At 39.6% G+C, this 21356-nt stretch overlaps 1 protein-coding gene across 1 annotated transcript in view; it reads right to left on the bottom strand.

Annotated features, from left to right (window-relative positions):
• TMED10 (transmembrane p24 trafficking protein 10) overlaps nucleotides 1-21356 on the bottom strand; it is a 57698-nt gene that overhangs the window by 10408 nt on the left and 25934 nt on the right. The window contains exons 2-3 of the mRNA XM_004455178.5: nucleotides 18267-18378; nucleotides 6179-6252 (exon numbers count right to left, since the gene is read on the bottom strand). Of these exons, the coding sequence (XP_004455235.1) occupies nucleotides 6179-6252; nucleotides 18267-18378 (186 nt within the window). The remainder of the gene's footprint in view (nucleotides 1-6178; nucleotides 6253-18266; nucleotides 18379-21356) is intronic.

Here is a 21356-nt window from a genome sequence, read left to right as displayed (position 1 = left end):
GTGGTGTGGCACTCCTTGCGTGCATCAGCACTGCGCATGGGCCAGCTCCACACGGGTCAAGGAGGCCCGGGGTTTGAACCGTGGACCTCCCATGTGGTAGACGGATGCCCTAACCACTGGGCCAAGTCCGTTTCCCGCTATGTGCTTTATATCTTATCTTATTTAAACCTCTATAACCCTGTAAGGTGAATATTTTCTTTACATTTTTCAGATGAGGACACTAAGGCTCAAACATGTTAAATAACTTTTCCAAGGTCTTACAGTTTGGGGAAGCTGGGATTAGAATACAAAACTATTCACTTCTAACTTTATTCTGAAGGTATTAGAAATTTAAGGAGGAAAACTATATGACTAGACTATTTTTTTCCAGAATAAAAGGTGAAATGAACAAAGTATATTAGAATCTGGATAAATTGTCTAGTTTATTAGTAAAACTTCCTAGATTTCACATTGCTATTATTCTAATTTTTGCAGGCAGTGAAGACCAAACTTTAAAGCAAACTACAGTAAGTATTTTTTTAAGGAGGTACCAGGGATTGAACCCAGGACCTCATATCATGGGAAGCTGGCACAGAACCACTGACCTACATCTGCTCCCCAGTGAGAGTTGGCTTTTTCATTTGTTTTGTGTTTTTGTTTAAGGTCCTAGGGGATGGAACCCAGGACCTTATTATACATGGATAGCAGGTGCTCAATCACTTGACTACATTCGCTCCTGCTAAGTATTCTTAAGAAGATGCTCTTTGCTTGCCCAGCACTAAGCATTCAGTGAATATTACCAAGACTTTACATCAGAGTATGTACAAAAAGCTAAAAAATAAAGTACAATATCAAAATCCCCCGATTGTTCACTTGCTCTTCTAAACATCTGTCTTAATGGTCAAAATATCTATAAGAACAGCATATTATATACATGTTTCATAAAGGGAGGTCATTATTCTAGTCTATTTCTCCTCTCTGTGGTTGGAAGGATGGGATGTGGTGTGTTAACAATAAAAATTAAAGCCTATGTGAATGACAATGTGTACCAAAGACTCTCCTCTAGGGGGTAGTACTTCCCTGATCGGCTGCATTTAGCCTTTAAATAACCAGAGAATGTTACAAATGAGGAAATAGTATTCCATAAAGTTTCTCTTCTCTTTAGGTGGCAGACCAAAACTAGTAGCACCATGCTCTCTTGACTCCCTACCCAAAGTCACCAAAGCATTTATTTGGCACCCCAAAACTGTAAAGCTCTGCTGTAAAACGAGAGCCAAAGGGAATCCCTGACTTCAAAATCATACACACTCCCAGTGTACCCAACTCCCACTTATCTTTCAAGCCTTAACCACGGAGCACTTCTTCAACCATTCTTGTCCACACAGATCTCCCTCTCTCCCCTAAGGCCCTATATAGCACCTGGACTGTGCAATTCCATATTTTTTGTTTTGATTTCTATACTATTTCCCACAACTAGTTTGGCCCCTGAACTCAAGGAAATTAAAACAACGTATACTTTGCATAATCCCATATACCTGATACATAGTAAGTAAATATTTGTAAATGACCCGTTCCATCTATTCTATGCCTTCTTCAAAGGAACCACATTTCTCGGTGGATATTAAGTTCTGCTACTTCCCTGAAGCAAGTGCTTCTTGTAGGTTCAGAGCACTCACCATCTATTTTCACTCAGCATTCATTTTCATGAGGCCTACTGCCTAGGAGAAAGCCCTCTCTACCACAACAGCTGTCACTCTCATCTGTGGTGGTAGGCATTGCTTGGAAAAGCTTAAAGTTATAAAACCTTTCCCTGTAGATCTATGACATCTTCCAAATATCGGTAAAATTAAACTCTTCTTAAACCATTTCCAAACCTTCCACTCCTTTAATGATGAAGAACCTAAGAGTTCATAGAGTTACATATAAGTCTATCAAGGAAAAGTGCTAACTTTCTGAAAAAATGTTTCCTAAAAATGTGTGAATCCAGCCTGAGAATCTTTAGATTCTTTTCCTTAGAGGAGCGTTGGCACCCAGAAGAGGGGTTTCTTGTGGCAAGACCAAATTTAGTAAGTTAATCTGTTATCTCTACTCTCCACCACACCTCCTATGAATTCCAGTAGTACAGCAATAATCTAGTATAATAAAATCAAGATAAAGAAGACAGACCTATATCTAAGTCTACTTGTGCCTGGGAGTGGGGGTATGTAAAGCTGGAAAGGTCAAGAATGTGCAAAAATAAGTCCAGATAATGCTGTCAATCTTGGACTTAAGTGAAGATTCTATTTACTCTTTCATGGCATTTGACAGTTTCCAGAAAGGGTAGGAGAAGGGAGCTAAAACCTACTAAGTGACCAACTGTGTGTCAGGTGCCTTACTCATGTTATTTCATTTAACTTTCATCCAGAAAGGGGTTTTTGGGTCTAGTTAATGGAATCAGAGTTCCTCCTTCCTGAGGGCATTCAGAGAAACAAAACTTTTGGAAAGTCTTCAGCTGTTGCTTTAATCAGGGCAACTATGTTTTTTATTTATCTGTAGATAGCAAATGACAGTCTAATGGAATCCCTAGGCAAAGCAGGATTTTACCAGTGGTGAAAATGCTGACATTCAGAGCAAGGCACATACACATTCCAAGAGTTAGAGTCAGAGGTAGCTCCTTCTTTTGGGATAGTAATTGCCATTATTCTCAAAATTTGCATGATCAGACAGTAAGTCCCTGAAAATAGCTGCCCTAGTTGACAGACAAACTAAAAGAAACAGCTCAATTCACATACTGACTCTACAAAGATGACCCCCTCTGAAGGGCAAAAACAAGATAGTGGTCAGAGGTCCTTAAAAAACAACACAAGGGGGAAGTGGATGTGGCTCAAGCTGCTGGGGACCCACCCACCACATGGGAGACCTTGGGTTTGGTTCCTGGTGCTTCCTAAATAAGACGAGCAAGAGAGTGAGCTGACATGACATGGCATGGCAAGATGACGCAACAAGATGACGCAAATAAGAGACACAAAGAGGAAAACACAAGGAGCGACAAAACAAGCAGGGAGTGGATGTGCCTCAAGCAATTGGGCCCCTCCCTCCCACATGGGAGGTCCCAGGTGACCACCAGGAGCAGACACAGAGAGCACACAACAGACATAGAGAGCAGACAGTGAGTACAAGCAACTAGGGGAGGGGGGAGAAATAAATAAACAAATCTTTCAAAAAAAACCCACAGGGAATCAAACGTGCTTTATTTCTGAGAACATAAGCATTCTTACTCTTTAAAGAGTTCAAATTATGACTTTATGCTTGTTTACATTATGACAAGCATTCTGTCTTCCAAATAATATCTTTTGCTTTTTTCTTTATATAGCAATTTTTTTTTTATGTAGCAATTTCATGTCCATTAACTAAATAAACCCTCCATACAATTTGGGAGGCAGTGCAGTATTCTTCCCAACTATTAAGACAATGATTACAACTAAATTTTATAGGACCTAACAGGATTTCAGAATTATGAAGGCCATAAATGTGAAGGAGAGGGAAGTGGTTGTGGCTCAACTGATAAGAGCACCCTCCTACCATATGGAGGGTCCAGGGTTCAAACCCAGGGCCTCTGACCTGTGTGGTAAGCCGGCCCAAGCACAGTGATGCCATGCGCAAAAAGTGCCATGCCATGTAGGGGTATTCCCTACATAGTAGTGCCCCATGTGCAAGGGGTGAACCCCACAAGGAGAGGCGTCCCACGCAACAAAAGCGTAGCCCACCTAGGAGTGGCGCCACACACACGGAGAGCTGACGCAGCAAAATGACGCAACGAAAAAGCGAGTTTCCAGGTGCCGCATGACAAGAATGCAAGCAGACCAGAAGAACACACAGCAAATGAACACAAAGAGCAGAAAACAGGGGGAAGGGAAGAGAAATAAATAAAATAAATCTTTAAAAAAAAAGAAACTGAAGGAGAGATGTGCTGTATTTGAAGAAAATTAAAGAAATATGCCATCTTCCCACATCTTAACAGTGACAACCAAGGGACCCAAATCCTCTGGAGATAAAGGTTCTTCATTACTTTAAAGGTCTCAAAAACTCTACATATGCTCCGTGCTCTCTGGTAATTACCTGGGGAACAAGTGCTCTATTATTCATGTTCTTGTCACCTGCATTAGCCCAGAGACAATTAACAGCTCTTTCTACTAAGCAAGATTCAAGGGAGTCTAGCCATAGAATGAGAAAGGTTTTATCTTCGGCCTGTGTTATAACCACTCCTTTTTTGCCTCATTCTGGTCTGCTGTTTAGGGGAGGTTAAAGAAAAGTAAGGGGGAGGAGTTTCTTGGTTCAGAAGCAGAAGCTTGAGCTATGTTGTAACCATGTGCGCAAAGACGGGCTTAGGACGTGCCAGACATCCGAAGCAGGAAGCAGGCAAAGGAAGAGCCGTGGTTTCCTTTCTGTTAGGGATTCCCCTTTTGGGTGAGAAGAAGGTCAGGAAAGATAAAGCCCCTCTCCCAATGTCAACGAAGCCTGAAGACAATGGAAATTCCAAGATGTACTAGGATTCTAAAATGTGATACAATAATTTAGTCCACATCATTCTATATGTATACCCAAAATAATGTCATTTGTTTTAGAGGGGAAAGAAGCCTTGCCTAGTATCTAATAGAGAACCAGGTGCCCTGTTATTTAATAGATATCACTTAATGATAGCCATCATGTTGGAGGAAAAAAGGTAATAACAGGTCAAATTCCACATAGCAGGAATTCAATGAATGTATGTTTAGAATATAGCAGCAGTAATCACAAACTAAAAATTATTTTACCTACTTTTCTACCTTTTAATATCTTATTCCTCACAAAAAGTTTTTTTATTGTTTTATACCTTACAATAGCACTTTAACCCATATATATTTAAAATATAATTCAAGTTCTGCTGAATCATGAAGGCTTAAAAATTTTTTTCAATGTACTCTCTTTTTTTCTTTTAATTTACTCTTAAACACATCAAATAAAGAAGGTCTCTTGCTTTATTTCTTTTAGTTAAACTAGCCCAGGCCCTGGGGACAAACAACAATTCTATATCTCTACTAGGAATTAGATTTCCATTCATTGGCTCCTATTTATTTGCATACAAATAATGCAATTTAACTGAATACTTGAACAAGAAAAGGGGGGAAAAGACCTCAAGAGGGGCAACTGATCTACTACTACTTCCTGTTGCAGAATGAGCAGTCACTTCCAATAATCTTCCATTGTAAGATATTTCCCTTCCAAAGTCCTGATCAAACATGAACAAAGTCTGTTCCAGTTCCATCATTCCTAAAAAATTCTCTTAAATGACCTAAAACAATCTTCCTTCATTTAGTTTACATTCTTAAAAAGCTATTTACATTTCCTGTTCTCTCCCTCTTCCTCATACCAAAAGGTACCGTTTTGCTGGGTAAAAATACTCTTATCTTTCTGTAAAGATCAATCCTCCAGTCTTATATATAGTTCTTGTGGTTTTTTAAAGGTGCTCTTCATTTGATGAACCATTCTGTGCTGCCCCCAAAGTTTCTCATAACAAAGATGAAAAACCACAGTTCCCCTTCTCCTTATTCTATGCACACCTCCATCTTCCTATTACCCAAATAAATAAGTTAGTTTTACTATGCAGTAATATTTTCTGTCAGCATTAAATTTCTATTCACGATCACCAAACCTAGTCTCTTAAAAGTTTTTTCCTCCATTCTGTCCTCTTCATTAAGAGTCTAAAATTATCTCAACTAAAATCTAATTTTGACTATTGTTTCTCAAAGAGAGAATAAGTTAAGTCTAAATAGCAATGAATCTATCTCCTAGAAATATACATAGTTGTCAGTCCTGAAAAAAGGCCTTAGGAATTAAAAACAATCACTTTTCCTAACCTTGGACATTAACACATAAATGAATTTCAACTTTAAAAAATTATAATTGTATATACCTGGTTTTTGCCTCAAGAGAGCTAATAGAGTATGCTTCAGGGTTTTATAACACCAACACTTCCATTGGACAATTGGTTCAGTCCTTTGGCTGAATTGTTCAGGGCTGTTAATATAATTGTTTTTGCATCAATAAGACTGTAGTTATCATGTGACTGCTGAGAAAATTATGGACTTCTGGGGAATGCCCAGCCTACTGGCCTGATTTGGTCAGAGAAACCTCATAGCACAGCACTACTGCCTCCTTTGGCTGATATGGCAGAACATACCTCCTCATAATTTTTTGCCTCCACTCCATGCTTCATGTCTAGGGTCACGAGTTGGTCAGGTATCCGCCCTGTTCCTGAGAAAAAAAATCAAAAGATTCATTGTGTGGAATATTTAAAATTCCGGGAAATCACCCGCCCACCCCACCCCCCTAACCCCTACCCCCTCAATAGAGGGAAACAGACCCAACTCCTCCTCTTACTCAGCTGCAGAAAAATCCTGGCTCTGGCTAAAATCACAAGCATTCCAGACAAAGCCCCTATCTGTGTGGAGTGCCGGAAAGCAACAAGAACATGCTGCTGGCACACATCTCCGAGTGGGCAGGACACAGATACTGCAGCTGGTATTACAGGAGAATAGAATGGGGGAAGAGAAAACAAACAGGCTTATTGGATTAGGAAATAACACTCAAAAGTCAAAACAGTCTGAAATCCAGTTGCATATAGATCAAGAGGTAGAGGGTGCCAATTTAAGTTGAAAACGCACATTTCCACATGTGAAAAGGTTGCCCATCTAACTGAGGTCATGCTCAATTAGGACTGTTTAGATATATGCGAAGCTTAGATTTACTTAATACAAACATGAGTACTGAAAATAACATAGGTTTTATCTAACATTCATTTTAATTCAAACATTTTGATCAATGTAAAGCCCACTTCACAGGCAAACAATCGGTTATAGGGCTATTTCCACAAAGACCTTAAGAGAACAGCCTAAGAAAATATTTTATAATTATAATAAGAGTATAATTCTCAGGGAAAATGCCTACTTGGGATAGTAGGACCAACACAGTAATGTTCATATTAGAAAAGTTAATCTGATTCAGCTTAATTAAAAAGGAATTCTAATTCTAATCAAAGACTCTAAGGACTCTAAAAAATGCTCAACCCCAATCCCCTGGCATTTGCTTAACTATAAAATAAAAAATTGCCTGCATGAAATTAGAAATTTAGGGAAAAGTAGTGTTACTTAAGCCCTGGAGTTAAGCAGGAGATGGAACTGTACGTACCCTCTGCTGCCTGAGAGACATGGAAGGTTTTCTGAAATGGTCTGAAGTCAATTCAGCAACTATTCATTGAGAACTCACTGGGTACTAGAACTGTGGTGGAGATTTTTAAGAAGTACAGTCTATGCCTTCAAATAATTCAATAGGGATCTAACTCATACATATACATAATAGCTACATTAAGAAAGTAAAGCAGTAAATGGGCATAAGAATAAGAACTCTTTGGGGTGGAGAAATGTTCTAAAATAGATCATGGTGATGGCTGTTCATCTCTATACATTTACTAAAACTCTTTGAATTGTATACTTTTTGTGGCATGTAAGGTATATTTCAATAAAATTGTTTAAAAAAAAAGAAAAGAATGCAAAGCAGTATAAAACTTTAAGCCAAAACAACTGGTTCAGACAATATAAGTTATATGGAACAATGGTAAGAGAAAAGAGATTAGTTGTGAACAGACTTCACTGAAGGAGAATGTGAAGGGAGGACTTGAAGCAAAGTATTCTGGCAGAGGGCAAAGAACCGGGAAAAGCTCAGATACGAAATGAGAATGGCAAGTTCAAAAAACAGTAAAGAACTTTTTTTGGATAGACTGGAAAGATGAATTTGAAAACAAAAGATATAAGATGGGTAAGATAAAGGACAAACTAAAACAAGACTCAAAGGTCTTTCTGAGCATTAAACCAACACTCTCCAAAGCACAAAACAAAAAAGTGGTACCCACCGAAGTCACTTCTCCCAAATCTGATGTGTAATACTGATCATGGCATTGCCCATAAGAGATGCAATGCAAATTTTTGCTTCCCCTTCCTCATTTAAGAAGTTGTGAAATCCATGTAGCTCACAGCCCCACTTGGTCCAAATGATCAGCATACCCTCTTCCTGACAGACTCTTCCCCCATCTCCCTGTTTGCCACAGCACATCATTCAATCCCAAGTGAAACCACAATCTCTGGCTGGTCAGAGTCCAGACCATACAGTCTCTTGCACAGAACAGTAAGCCCATCCCCTTAGCTGACATCACAGCTGGAAAGGGTCTTTCTTTTAAGGACTTTGGAAATTTCTCTCTGCATTTGCCTGGCAAATAAATACACTTTTTTTTTGAGGTGCCAGGGCCAGAGATTCAACCTGGGATCTTGTATGTGGGAAGCCAGCACTCACCAGCTACATCAGCTCCCCAATACACAATTTTTTAAAAGGTCCTCCAAATACCACAAGGTATCAGGTCTCCATGGCAGAAAAGAGAGAGAACACAAATGAAACTAGAAATAGGGTGGACATGTGTATGTGCATATATATAAATATATATATACATACATATCCAAATCATCTACACACACAGTATCAGCATATAAGAAATTCAGAGGGAACAAAACACATTTTCTACCATCAAAGAGTTTAAAATATAATTTGGAAAGAAAGACATATATGAGACATTTAAACAATACAAGGCAATATATATATAATTAAATTCCCAAATAATCCAATCAGTAAGTGATGTAATATTTACAGAAAGCCACACTAACTTCCTTGCTGTTTCTGAGACATGCTTAGTATCTCAAGGCCTTTGCTTTATTTTTCTCCAAAGCTTTCATCACTATCTGACATACATATCAGACATATTTATTTGTTTGCTATCTCTCCCAATGAAAATGTAAGCTCCATGAGAGCAGGGACTTCTGTTTTATTCACTGATATATCCTGGCATATATGAGGCACTTAATAAATATTTGCTGAATGAGCAAATCAATGAAAATTAAGTAGGATAGAATGGTTGAAGGAAGTACTCTAAAAGAACTATAGGTCAGCTCATGTATAAGAAGAGGGTGGTCTGGCAAATGAATAAATATAACATGTTTAGAAGGCAGATTAAAACAGGCTGGCTGAGACCTAATGACTAGCAGAAGATAAGGCTAATGAGTAGCAGAAGATAAGGCTGCACTGGATTATTGAAGGACATGTTGCTAAAATCCCTTCTAGCTCTAGGTTTCATTGAAACCTTCTAGGTTTCATTCTATAGAACAGAAACATTACTGCCATGATAGAGGAGAGAAAGTTTTTGAAAAGGAGACTGATGGGATGAAAGATGTGTTTTGGAAGATAAATCTGGTAGCATTATTTGTATATACAAAAAACAGGAGTAAGGTGCAATGGATGTGTCATGATGATGGGAGAGAGTGTTGCTGTGGGGGGAGTGGGGGGCGGGGGCGGTGGGGTTGAATGGGACCTCATATTTTTCATAATGTAATTTAAAAAAATAAATAAATAAATAATTTAAAAAAAAAAAAACAGGAGTAACAGAAGGCTAGTAACATACTCCATGATTTAAAAGACTGGAGTTCAGATTTGAGTGGTGACAGACACAGAGATATTTTGAAAGAAGTATCGGCATAACTTGGTGACGAACTAGAAAAGGCAAAAATGTGAGCCTTAGTAATTGGAAGGATGGTGGTAATGCTGATGAAAGAAAAGGGACTAATGTGAAAGAAAAGTTCATGAATAAAGTCTCAGACATCTTGGTCTGAGGTAACCATGTAGAAATGTCTAGAATACTGTTGGGAGATCATGGAACTGGCAAGGGCGGGGGCAGGGAGAAAGATGTCAATCATTAAATCACTATTAAAACCCTTTAATTTTCTATTCTTAAACCTACTATTCTGTTTATTTTGTTACTATTTTATCCAGGTGAACTCCTTCAGCTTTTAAACTAAGTTGACATGCTTTAGATCAAGGGAGTCAATTCTTTGTTAACTGTCAAAAGCATAGTTGATGTGCTGCTTGGAATTTTCCTGGGAATCTGCTGGCCCAATTGGAAAAGGTACTTTCTCTTCAACTAGGATCATACATTCTGAACCTCCTATAAGCCTAAAACTGCCAATAGTTCTTTGGCTGCCATATGGAGAGAGCCTGAGGATAAAGTCAAATGGAGACAAGAGGAGAGCAGGAAACGAAAAAATACACAGAATTCTAACCACTGTTAAAACCTCCAGATCAAGTCATGCCTAAGGCCACTATCACATTATGGACCTATGAGTTTAAAGAGTCAAAATTGCTCTCTCCCATTTTTCTTTAAATCTTTAAAAAGGTTTCTAGGACTTGCAGCCCAAAAGGGCATCAACTAAAATAACAGGTATAAATGTGTACAGCTTTCCAGGTATAGTGTCCTCGAAGTCAAAGAACAGTGAAAAGAAATCACCCACCATTTCAGCCATGTAATCAGCCTGAAAGTTATCATGGGATCTTGACCTTGAAACATACAGAAGAATCAATAGCAAGATATTGGGACTAAAAAACAACAAGTTCTCTGGAGAACAAAACTGCTTATGACTTTGTCATACACTATTTGTCAGATAATCCCTATTTCTAATCCCTGAGAAAACGTTATTAGCATGTAAACACACTATTTTCTAGCATCTGTAATCAATTTAACTCTAGCATTCAATGCAAGTATGTCACAACGTCACCACAACGGCAGAGTGAGGTATTCCAGGGTTCTATCCCCTAAGAGAAGATTTAAAGAAACAAAAACTGGTAGAACCACCTTTCTCAGAGCTCCATAAATCACCAAAAGAAGAAAAAGGATAATTACAAATAGCAGGAAAATCTTACACAGCCCTTGCTGGCTCCACCCACGCCCCTCCCTAGCTTGGTTCACCGCTGCTCTGCACTCCCAGTGTGGATCCCTGGGCCCAGTCCACCGGGTAGCAGAATAAGTCCTGTACACTTACTAGGATGCATGGATGTCTCTGCCAATTTGTGTGGTGACAGACAAGAGATTGTTGGCTGTGGGACATACAGTGTAGGACCAGAAGAATCATGAGGAAACACTATTTCCTTGGGGCAAATAAGGGAATTACCAAGGCCAGGTATGCATGCACAGGACAAGACACGTGCTCAGAAAAAGCCTGGGGAGGGGGAAGCGGACTTGGCTCAGTGATTAGAGCATCTGCCTACCACATGGGAGGTCCGTGGTTCAAACCTCGGGCCTCCTTGACCCGAGTGGAGCTGGCCCATGCGCAGTGCTGATGCGCGTAAGGAGTGCCCTGCCACACAGGGGTGTCCCCGCATAGGGGAGCCCCGTGCGCAAGGAGTGCACCCCGTAAGGAGAGCCGCCCAGGGCGAAAGAAAGTGCAGCCTGCCCAGGAATGGTGCCACATACATTGAGAGCTGACATAACAAGATGACACAACAAAAAGAAACACAGATTCCATCATAGAAGGGGCAGTGTTTTGTTCTAACTGTAAAAGACACATACTCCAGATATGGATTTACTTTCCCTGCATGCAATGTATCTGCCAAAACTACCATCCAAGGACTTACAGAATGACTTATTCACTGTCATGGTATTCCATACAGCATTATTTCTGATTACAAAATCCACTTCATGGCAAAAGAAGTGTGAGAATGGGCACATGCTCATGAAATTCACTGGTCTTACCATGTTCCTCATCATCCTGAAGCAGCTATATTGATAGAATGATGGAATGGCTGTTTGAAGACTCAATTACAGTGCCAACTGGATGACACTACCTTGCAGGGGTGGGGCAATGTTTTCCAAGAAGCTGTGTATGCTATGAATTAGCATCCACGCTATGGTGGTGTTTCTCCTATAGCCAGATTCATGGGTTCAGAAATCAAGGGGTGGTAAAGGGAGTGGCACCACTTACTATTATCCAAAGTGATCCACTAGAAAAATTTTTGCTTCCTGTCCCTGCAATCTTAAGTTCTGCTCTTCTACAGTTCTTAGTTCCAAAAGAAGGAATGGTTCCACCAGGAGAAAAAACAATGATTCTAATGAACTGGAAGTTAAGACTTCCACTTGGCCACTTTGATTGAGCTCCTCATGCCTCTGAATCAACAGTCAAAGAAGTGAATTACTGTATTGGCTGGGGTAACTGATGCTGACTATCAAGGGAAATAGAATTACAACTACATAATGAAGGTAAGGGAGAGATTGCCTGAAATACGGAGATTCCCTAGGGTTTATCTTAGTACTACCATTCCCTGTGATTAAAGTCAATGGAAAATTGCAACAACCCCATCCAGGCAAGACTACTAATGGCCCAGAAACTTCAGGAATCTAACAGCCCAGAAACTTCAGGAATGAAAGTTTGGGTCATCCCCCTCCCCCAGGCAAATAACCACAGCCAGCTGAGATCTTCGCTCAGGGTAAAGGGAATATACAATGGGTAGTAGAAGAATGTAGTTAAAAATATGACCTACAACCAACTGACCAGGTGCAGAAATAAGGACTATAATGGTTATGAATATTTCTTCCTTGTTTCGAGTATGTTTTTATATATACATAAGGCAAATATCTTTGTTTTCTTCCCTATCTTATCCTCTTATATGACATAAATTGCATTAACTTCAAGTTGCAGTATTTTAGTTTTATAAGATATGAAGTTTAAAAGTGAATGTTACCCAAGGATTCGCACCCCATTCTGGGGAACATTAGTGTGTTTCTTGTTGTATGCAGGGCAGTTGAAGACAGAAGAAAATATGACTGTTAATGCTTTTATTGAGAGATTAATTATGGTTTAAGGAGATGCGTATAACTACCACACTGACAAGGAGTAGACAAAGATGGTTAAGTTCGTGTGTCAGTTTGGCCAGATTATGGTGTCCAGTTGTTTGGTCAAGCAAGCACTGGCCTGACTGTTAGTGAGGATATTTCATGGATTTAAATCATCAGGAAGTTGATTGCATCTATGGCTGATTACATCGTTTATACAATCAACTGAGGAGACTGCCTTCAACAATGAGAGAAGTCTCATCCAATCACCTGAAGGCCTTAAAAGGAGATGTGATGATTTCAGCAGACAGAAGAGAGAATTTCCATTTCTACATCCTTCCCAAGTACACACAGAAAATTCCCTCAAAAAATTTAAAAAGATTGAAATCATTCAAAGTATCATCTCTGACCACAATGGAATGAAGCTACAAATCAATGGCAGGAGACCTGGAAAATTCACAAATACGTGGAAACTGACTAACCAATGGCTCAGAGTGGAAATCACAAGGGAAATTAGGAAATATATTGGGACTAATGAAAAGGAAAACATAACCTATTAAAATTTATGGGATGCAGAAAAGGCAGTGGGAAATTTGAAGCTGTAAATGCTTATACTAAAAAAGAAGAAAGATCTCAAACCAGTAACTTAACCTCACACCTGGAGGAATGAGAAAAAGACAAGAAAACTAAACCCAATGTGAGTAGAGTGGACACACAAATAATTAAAGAATAGAAAAAAATATAGAACCAATAAAACCAAAAGTTGATTCTCTGAAATGATCAATAAATTGACAAACCTTTAGCTAGACTAACAAAGAAAAAAAAGACACAAATAACTAGAATCAGAAATGAAAAGGGAGACATTACTACTGACCTAACAAAATAAAAATGATTATGAAAGAATACTATATACAAATGAATGCCAACAAATTAACAACATCAATAAAATGGGCAAATTCCTAGAAACACAAAAATTAACTAAATTGACATAAGAAAAACAGAAGATTTCAACAGACCATTAGCAAATAGAGATTGGATCAGTAACTTAAAGTCTCCCAATAAAGAAAATTTCAGAACAAGATGGCTTCAAGGGTTTATTTCACCAAACATGCAAAGAATTAACACCAATACTTTTCAACTTTTCCAAATAAATTTAAGAGGAGGGAACAGTTCCAAATTCACTTTATGAGGCCAGTAGCACCCTAATACCAAAGACAGATAAAGATATCACAAGAAAAAAAAATTACAAACCAATTATCTCTAATGAATATAGATGCAAAAACCCTCAACAAAATACTAGCGAACCAAACCCAACAATACATCGAAAGGATTACATACCAAGATCAAGTGGGACTTATCCCAGGAATGCAAGGGTGGCTCAACATAAAAAAAATCAACCAATGTAATACACCACAAAATAGAGTGAAGAAAAAAAATCACATGCTCATCTCAATATAGAAAAAGCATGCGACAAAATCTAAAATCCTTTCATGATAAAAAGCACTCAGAAAACAAGGAGAGATGGTAACTATCTCAACATGATCATGGGCATCTGTGAAGAAATATATATATACATATATATCGACTCAATGGTGAGAAATTGAAAGCTTTCCTCCTAAGATCGGGAACAACACAAGGATGCCCACTTTCACCACTGTTATTCAACATTGTACTGGAAATTCTAGCCAGAGTAATCTGCCAAAAGAAAGAAATAAAAGGCATCCAAATTGGAAAGAAAGAAGTCAAATTATTCCTATTCCTAAGACGTGTGAGCCTATATATATATATAAACAATTCCAAAAAATCCATAAGAAAGCTACTAGAACTAGTAATTGAGTTCAGCAAAACTTTACAATAAAAGATAAACACACATAAGTCAGCTGGGTTTCTATACACCAGAATGAACAATCTGAAAAGGAAACTTAAATAAAATAAAATAAAATAAAAAATTCTAGCTACAATAGCATCTAAATGAATAAAAGACCTAGGAATAAATTTAACCAATGAGGTGAAAGACTTGTATATTGAAAACTATAAAACACTATAGAAAGAAATTAAAGATCCAAATACATAGAAAAACATCCCATGTTCAGGGACTGGAAGACTTAATATTGTTAAGATGTCAATACTACCAAAAGTGTTCTATGAATTCAATACAATTCCTATCAAAATTCCAGCAATCCTTTTTGCATACATGTTAAAGATGATCCTCAAATTCATATGAAACTGAATGGGGGCCCTGAACAGCCAAAACAATCTTGAAAAAGAAGAACAAAGTTGAAAGACTTGAGAAAGCCACAGAAGCCAGAAGCTGAAAACCACAAAACCTGGAAGAGAAGTGAGAGACCAGCAGATGCCACCATGTTCCTTGCCATGTGACAGAGGAGTCCAGGATCACCAGCAGCCCATCTTCAGGGAGAAAGCATTGCCAAATGATGCCTTGATTTGGACATTTTCATAGCCACAGAACTCCAGCCATCCTCTCCTAGGAAATTGTCACCTTCATCAGACTTCCCTACTTGAGGCTTCTCCTGAGGAATTCAACATCACCTTCATGGAGTTCCAGTCTTGCAGCCTGCCCTACAGAATTCGGATTTGCTGATCCTCATGGTCACATGAGTCAATTCCTATAATAAATCTCTTAATCTTTCCATTAAAAAAAAAAAAAAAAGTTGGAAGACTCACACTTCCTGAGTTCAAAATGTACTACAGGGAAGCGAATATTGCTCAAGAAATTGGGCACCCATCTTCCATAAGGGAGGCCCAGGATTTGATGCCCAGGGCATACTGATGCAGGCATGCTGGCCTGTGTGGCAAGCTGGCCCATGCGGAGTGCTGGTGCAGCAAGATGATCCAAAAAAAACAGCTACACAGGAGAGAGAATAAGAGACGCAGTGAATCAGGGAGCTGAGGTGGTACAAGAGAATGACTGCCTCTCTCCCACTCCAGAAGGTCCCAGGACCAGTTCCCAGAGCCACCTAATGAAAATACAAGCAGACACAGGAGAACACAGAGCAAATGGACACAGAGAGCAGCCAACGGGGGGAATGAATAAATAAATCTTAAAAAAAAGAAAAAAAGGTACTACAAAGCTACAACAATTAAAACAGTGTGGTACTGGCGTAAAGATGGACATACAGAAACCAGTGGAATAGAACTGAGAATCCAAAGATAAACCCACACATCTATGGCCACTTTTCTATAAAGGTGCCAAATCCATTCAATGTGGAAATAAAGGTCTCCTCAACAGTGCTGGGACAACTGGAAGTCCACATGCAAAAGAATGAAGGTGGACCCTTACCCCTCATCATATACAAAAATTAATTCAAAATGGATCAACAACTAAATATAAGGGAAGCAGACTTGGCCCAATGGATAGGGCGTCTGCCTACCAGATGGGAGGTCCGCAGTTCAAACCCCGGGCCTCCTTGACCCATGTGGAGCTGGCCCATGCGTCGTGCTGATGCACGCAAGGAGTGCCATGCCACGCAGGAGTGTCCCCCGCGTAGGGGAGCCCCACGCGCAAGGAGTGCGCTCTGTAAGGAGAGCCGCCCAGGGTGAGAGAAAGTGCAGCTTGCCCAAGAATGGCACCGCACACACAGAGAGCTGACACAACAAGATGACGCAACAAAAAGAAACACAGATTCCTGGTGCCGCTGATAAGGACAGAAGCGGTCACAGAAAAACACACAGTGAATGGACACAGAGAGCAGACAACTGGGGGGGGTGGGGGAAAGGGAGAGAAATAAATTTTTTAAAAAAATCCTTAAAAAAAAACACAACTAAATATAAGAGCTAATACTATAAAACTCTTAGAAGAAAACATAGGGAGATATCTTCAGGACTTTCTAGTAGGCAATGGATTTTTGGATTTTATACTAAAAGCACCAATAACTAAAGAAAAAAATAGAAAAATAGACTTCATCAAAATTTTAAACTTTTGTATATCAAAGAACATTATCAAGAAAGTGAAAAGACAACCTACTGAATGGGAGAAAATATTTGGAACCATGTGTCTGATAAGGATTAAATATTCAGAATAAAGAATTCCTACAACTGAATAACAAAAAGACAAATACCCAATATAAAAATGGGTGAAAGATCTGAATAGACGTTTCTCCAAAGAAGATATTCAAATGGCCAATAAACTCACGAAAAGATGCTCAGCATCACTGACCATCAGAGAAATGCAAATTAAAACTACAATGAAATACTACTTTACATCCACTAGGATGGCTATTATTTAAAACAAACAAACAGACAAAAACCAGAAAATAAGTGTTGACAAGGATGCAGAGAAAAGGGAACCCTAGTATATTGTTGGTGGAAATGTAAAATAGTGCAGCTGCAATGGGAAACAGTTTCGCAGTTTGCCAACACGTTAAATGTATAAATTACCACACGACCTGGCAATCCCACTCCTAGGTATTTAACCAAATATCAAATCAGGGACTCAGATATCTGTACATCCATGTTCATATCAACATTATTCACAATAGTCAAAAGGTAGAAGCAACCCAAGTGTACAAAAACGGATGAGTGGATAAACAAAAAAAAAAGTGGTATATATATTCAATAGAACAATATTCTGCTATAAAAGGAATAACGTTCTGATGCATACTACAACATGGGATAAACCTTGAAAATATCATGTTGAATGAAATGAGTCAGACACAAAAGGACAGATATTGTATGATTCCACTTATATGAAATAACCAGAACATAGAAATTCACAGAGACACAAAGTACAATAAAGTTACCAGGTGCAATAAAAAGGGAGGGGGGCGATGCGGAGCCAATACATAATGGGGGTAGGATCTCTGTTTGAGGTGATGGAAAAGTGTGGGTAATGGACGGTGGTGAAGGTAGCTAAACACTGTAAATGTGATTAGTCCCACTGAGTTGTATGCTTAAGAGTAGCTGAGAGGTGAAAGTTTACATTGATATATGTTTTCATAATTAGAAAAAAAAAGGAGAAAGAGTAATGATCTTGGACTGGATCTAATAATAGAGAAAAAGCTCAAAAGGACATTATTGGGACAACTGAAAAAAGTAGGATATAGATTATATGCTTTTATATTAATGTTTACTTTCTGGAACTTGATAACTAATCTTATGCAATCAGGTTACATAAGTGAATATCCTTGTTCTTAGGATATATACATGAACATATTAAGCTTTCAAGGAGCATGATGCATGCAACCTACTCTCACATGTTTAGAAGACAGAAAGATGGATGGATCAATATAGAAAGAAAGAGAGAAAGAAGAAGGAAGGAAGGGAGGGAGGGAGAAAATGTTACTTAGAGTTTGTTGTTTTGGTTTAATATCATTTGCGTGTGTGTTTTATCTTTGGTTTTGTATCATTTTTGCAACCGTCTGGTGTGTTTGAAATAATTTCAAAATTAAGAGTTCCAACTTGCACTTATATGTGCATGAGCCTCAGCAAATACACAGTTCTCATTTCCCCTTCCTTCAGGCCCAAGAGACAGAAGTTCATGCTCTGCCTAATTTCAGCAGGTACTATGGAGTCAGGAGATGATGCTTAATCTAGGGAAAATAGGACTTACCCTTGCTCTCAAAACATACTTCAAACATGTCATAATCTTCAGTGGTAAAGGCAAATTTCCCCTTAGTTGCGTCCTCCTTGGAGTATAGAATATGGCCAGCAGAATCTGTGATCTAAAATAAAAATCAAGTAAAAATTAAAAAGAATAGCCAGCAATTGACATTTAGGAAGGAGGCTTACAGAAACTGGAGATCTGGAATGAAACATCATCCTTAAGAGACAATTTATATTTTTCTCATTATGATGACTATGTTCTGATCATCCCCCAAGACAGGAAGTGAATTAGAAGATGAAACCCAAATACAGCAATTTTCATACATTCAAACAGCCTAACCACACTGCAAGCTAAATATGTCGTTTCTATAGGATGTCTTACAATACCAAAAAATTAATACAATGTTCCAAGTTATATAGAAAGGGTTTATTGGCAAAATCACACTTAATAGAATGTAGACTAGTATCATTTCCCATAAAGGGACATGTCACAAATATAGAAATGGACAATCATCAAAAGAATATACTACAAGAGAACCAGCAAGATGGCGGCGGAGTAAGGCACTCTTAGAGTCAGCTCCTGCTACAGGGCAGTTAGTAAACAGCCAGAACTCTCTGGAACTAGCTGAAGCACCTGTTTGGGGGCTTCAGGAGGCCAGAAGGGCATCCCGCAATATCCTTGAAGAAATGGAAGAAGTAGACCACCCATCTGCAGAGAAGACTCATAAGTAGAGCACTCCACACCACGGAGGCTGGTGCCCATCCTCCACTGGAGGCACAAGCCACCTCAGAAGCTGTTCCGTGGCTGAAACTGAAAGCTCTACTTCCCAAAAACAGGTGAGGAAAAGATAGTTGGGCACCAACTTCAGCTACTGAGAAGTAAATTCAGCGGGCCAAAGTATAATCCTGAGAAGAGCTAAAGCCTGAGCCTGTCCAAGTCAGAAAGAGGTGGAGAGCTGCCGTCTTAACTCTGCGCCAGACACAAGGGGAAGCAGGGTGGACTGAGAATCCCAGTGGTGGTGGGGACCAGCTTCTTTCAATCCAGGTCAGACTGCAGCTCTAGCCTAGGCCCCGGTGCCACCTCCAGCAGGGAAGCTGTGGGGACCTGTGCCAGCCTCTCTGGGAAATTACTGGCCAAGCCACGGTGGCCGGTGACTGTCCTACTCTGGCAGCACAAACTGCCCCCTGGAACTATTCAGTGGCTGGAATTGGAAGCTCCATTTCACACAAAGAGGGGAGGAGGAGACATTTGGCTGTGTCAATTTCAGCTACTGATTGGCAGAATCAGCTGGCTAAGATATAACCCTGGGAACAGCTGGGATGAATCTGCCCAAGTCCGAAAGAGGCTGATAGCTGCCATTCTGACTCCGCCCCCAGCCTGAGGGGAAGCCAGGCTGACTGAAAATTTCAGTGCCTGCAGGAACCACTTTGTTTCACCCAGATCGGCATGCAGCCCTGCACCAGCCTATCCAGGTAACTGCAGGTATCTTTGGCACAGACTGAAATTGGAGATCTACTAGGGCAATTGTGGTCTTGGACCCACACTGCATAGATTGCTGCTCATACCTGCAGCTCCACCCCCACCACAGGCAGGGAAGAAAGGAATGTGAAGCTTTAGCAGTCTCTCCTGGCAACTACAGTCTGGGCCTGCACTTGGATTATTCCACACAGCTGTGACTCTGTCCCTACCCATGGCAAAGGAGAAAGTTGGAAGAAGCTTCATTGGCCCTTGGCACAATGAGGGCACCTTGAGCCTCCACAGCTTACAGCATCAACTACATGCTTGGCAGATTTGAGGAGGCAGAAGAAAGGATTGGTGAGCTTGAAGAAATGGCCTCTGAAAGTGAACATACAAAAGAAAAGATGAAGAATGGAAAAAATGAACAAGGTCTCAGGGAAGTAAATGACAGCAAAAGACATGCAAACATATGTGTCATGGGTGTCCCAGAAGGAGAAGGAAAAAGGGGAAGAAGGAATATTTGAAGAGAAAATGGTAAAAAGTTCCCAACCCTATTGAAGGACATAGATACCCATGTCCAAGAAGCACAAAGTACTCCCATCTGAAAAAATCTGAACAGATCAACTCTAAGACACATACTCATTAAAATGTCAAATGCCAAAGACAAACAGAGAATTCTGAGATCAGCAAGAGAAAAGCAAAGCATAACATATAAGGGATATCCAACAAGATTAAGTGATTTCTCACCAGAAACCATGGAGGCAAGAAGACAATGGTCTCATATATTTAAGATACTACAAGAGAAAAATTCCCAGCCAAAAATCTTTTTTTTTTTAAGATTTATTTTTTTCTCTCCCCTTCCTCCCCCATTGTCTGCTCTCTGTGTCCATTTGCTGTGTTTTCTTCTGTGTCCGCTTGCATTATCTGGCAGTGCTGGGAAACTGAATCTCTTTTTGGTTGTGTCATCTTGCATCAGCTTTCCATGTGTGCGGTGCCACTCCTAGGCAGACTGCACTTTTCTCATGCGGGGAGGCTCTCCTTGCGGGGCAAACTCCTTGAGCTTGGGGTACCCCTACGTGGAGATGCCCCTGCAAGGCACGGCACTCCTTGCACGCTGCATGACTATATGTGCGCCACCTTACCACACAGATCAGAAGGCCCTGGGGATCGAACGCTGGACCCTCCATAAGGTGAGCAGATGCTCTTATCAATTGAGCCATGTCTGCTCCCCAGCCAAGAATCTTGTATTCAGCAAGACTGTCTTTCAAAAATGAGGGTGAGATTAGAATATTCACAGACAAACTGAGAGAATTTCTAAACAAAAGACCAGATTTTCAGGAAATACTAAGGGTGTGCTAGAGCCTGAAAAGAAAAGACAGGAGAGAGAGGCCTGGAAGAGAGTCTAGAAATGAAGAGTATTTATCAATAAAAGTAAATAAAAGTGTAAAAAGAGTGATGAAAATAAAAAATGACAGATAAAACTCAAATAGTCAGAAATAAACTTAACCAACGATGTAAAGCACTTGGATTCAGAAAACTGCAACTCAATGTTAAAAGAAATTTAAAAAGGCCTAAAGAACTGGAAGAACATTCCATGTTCATGGATTGGAAGACTAAATATCATTAAGATGTCCATTC

This window comes from Dasypus novemcinctus, chromosome 3 (assembly GCF_030445035.2).
Source record: "Dasypus novemcinctus isolate mDasNov1 chromosome 3, mDasNov1.1.hap2, whole genome shotgun sequence".
Classification (NCBI taxonomy): domain Eukaryota; kingdom Metazoa; phylum Chordata; class Mammalia; order Cingulata; family Dasypodidae; genus Dasypus; species Dasypus novemcinctus.
This window is presented reverse-complemented; position numbering and strand designations above follow the sequence as displayed.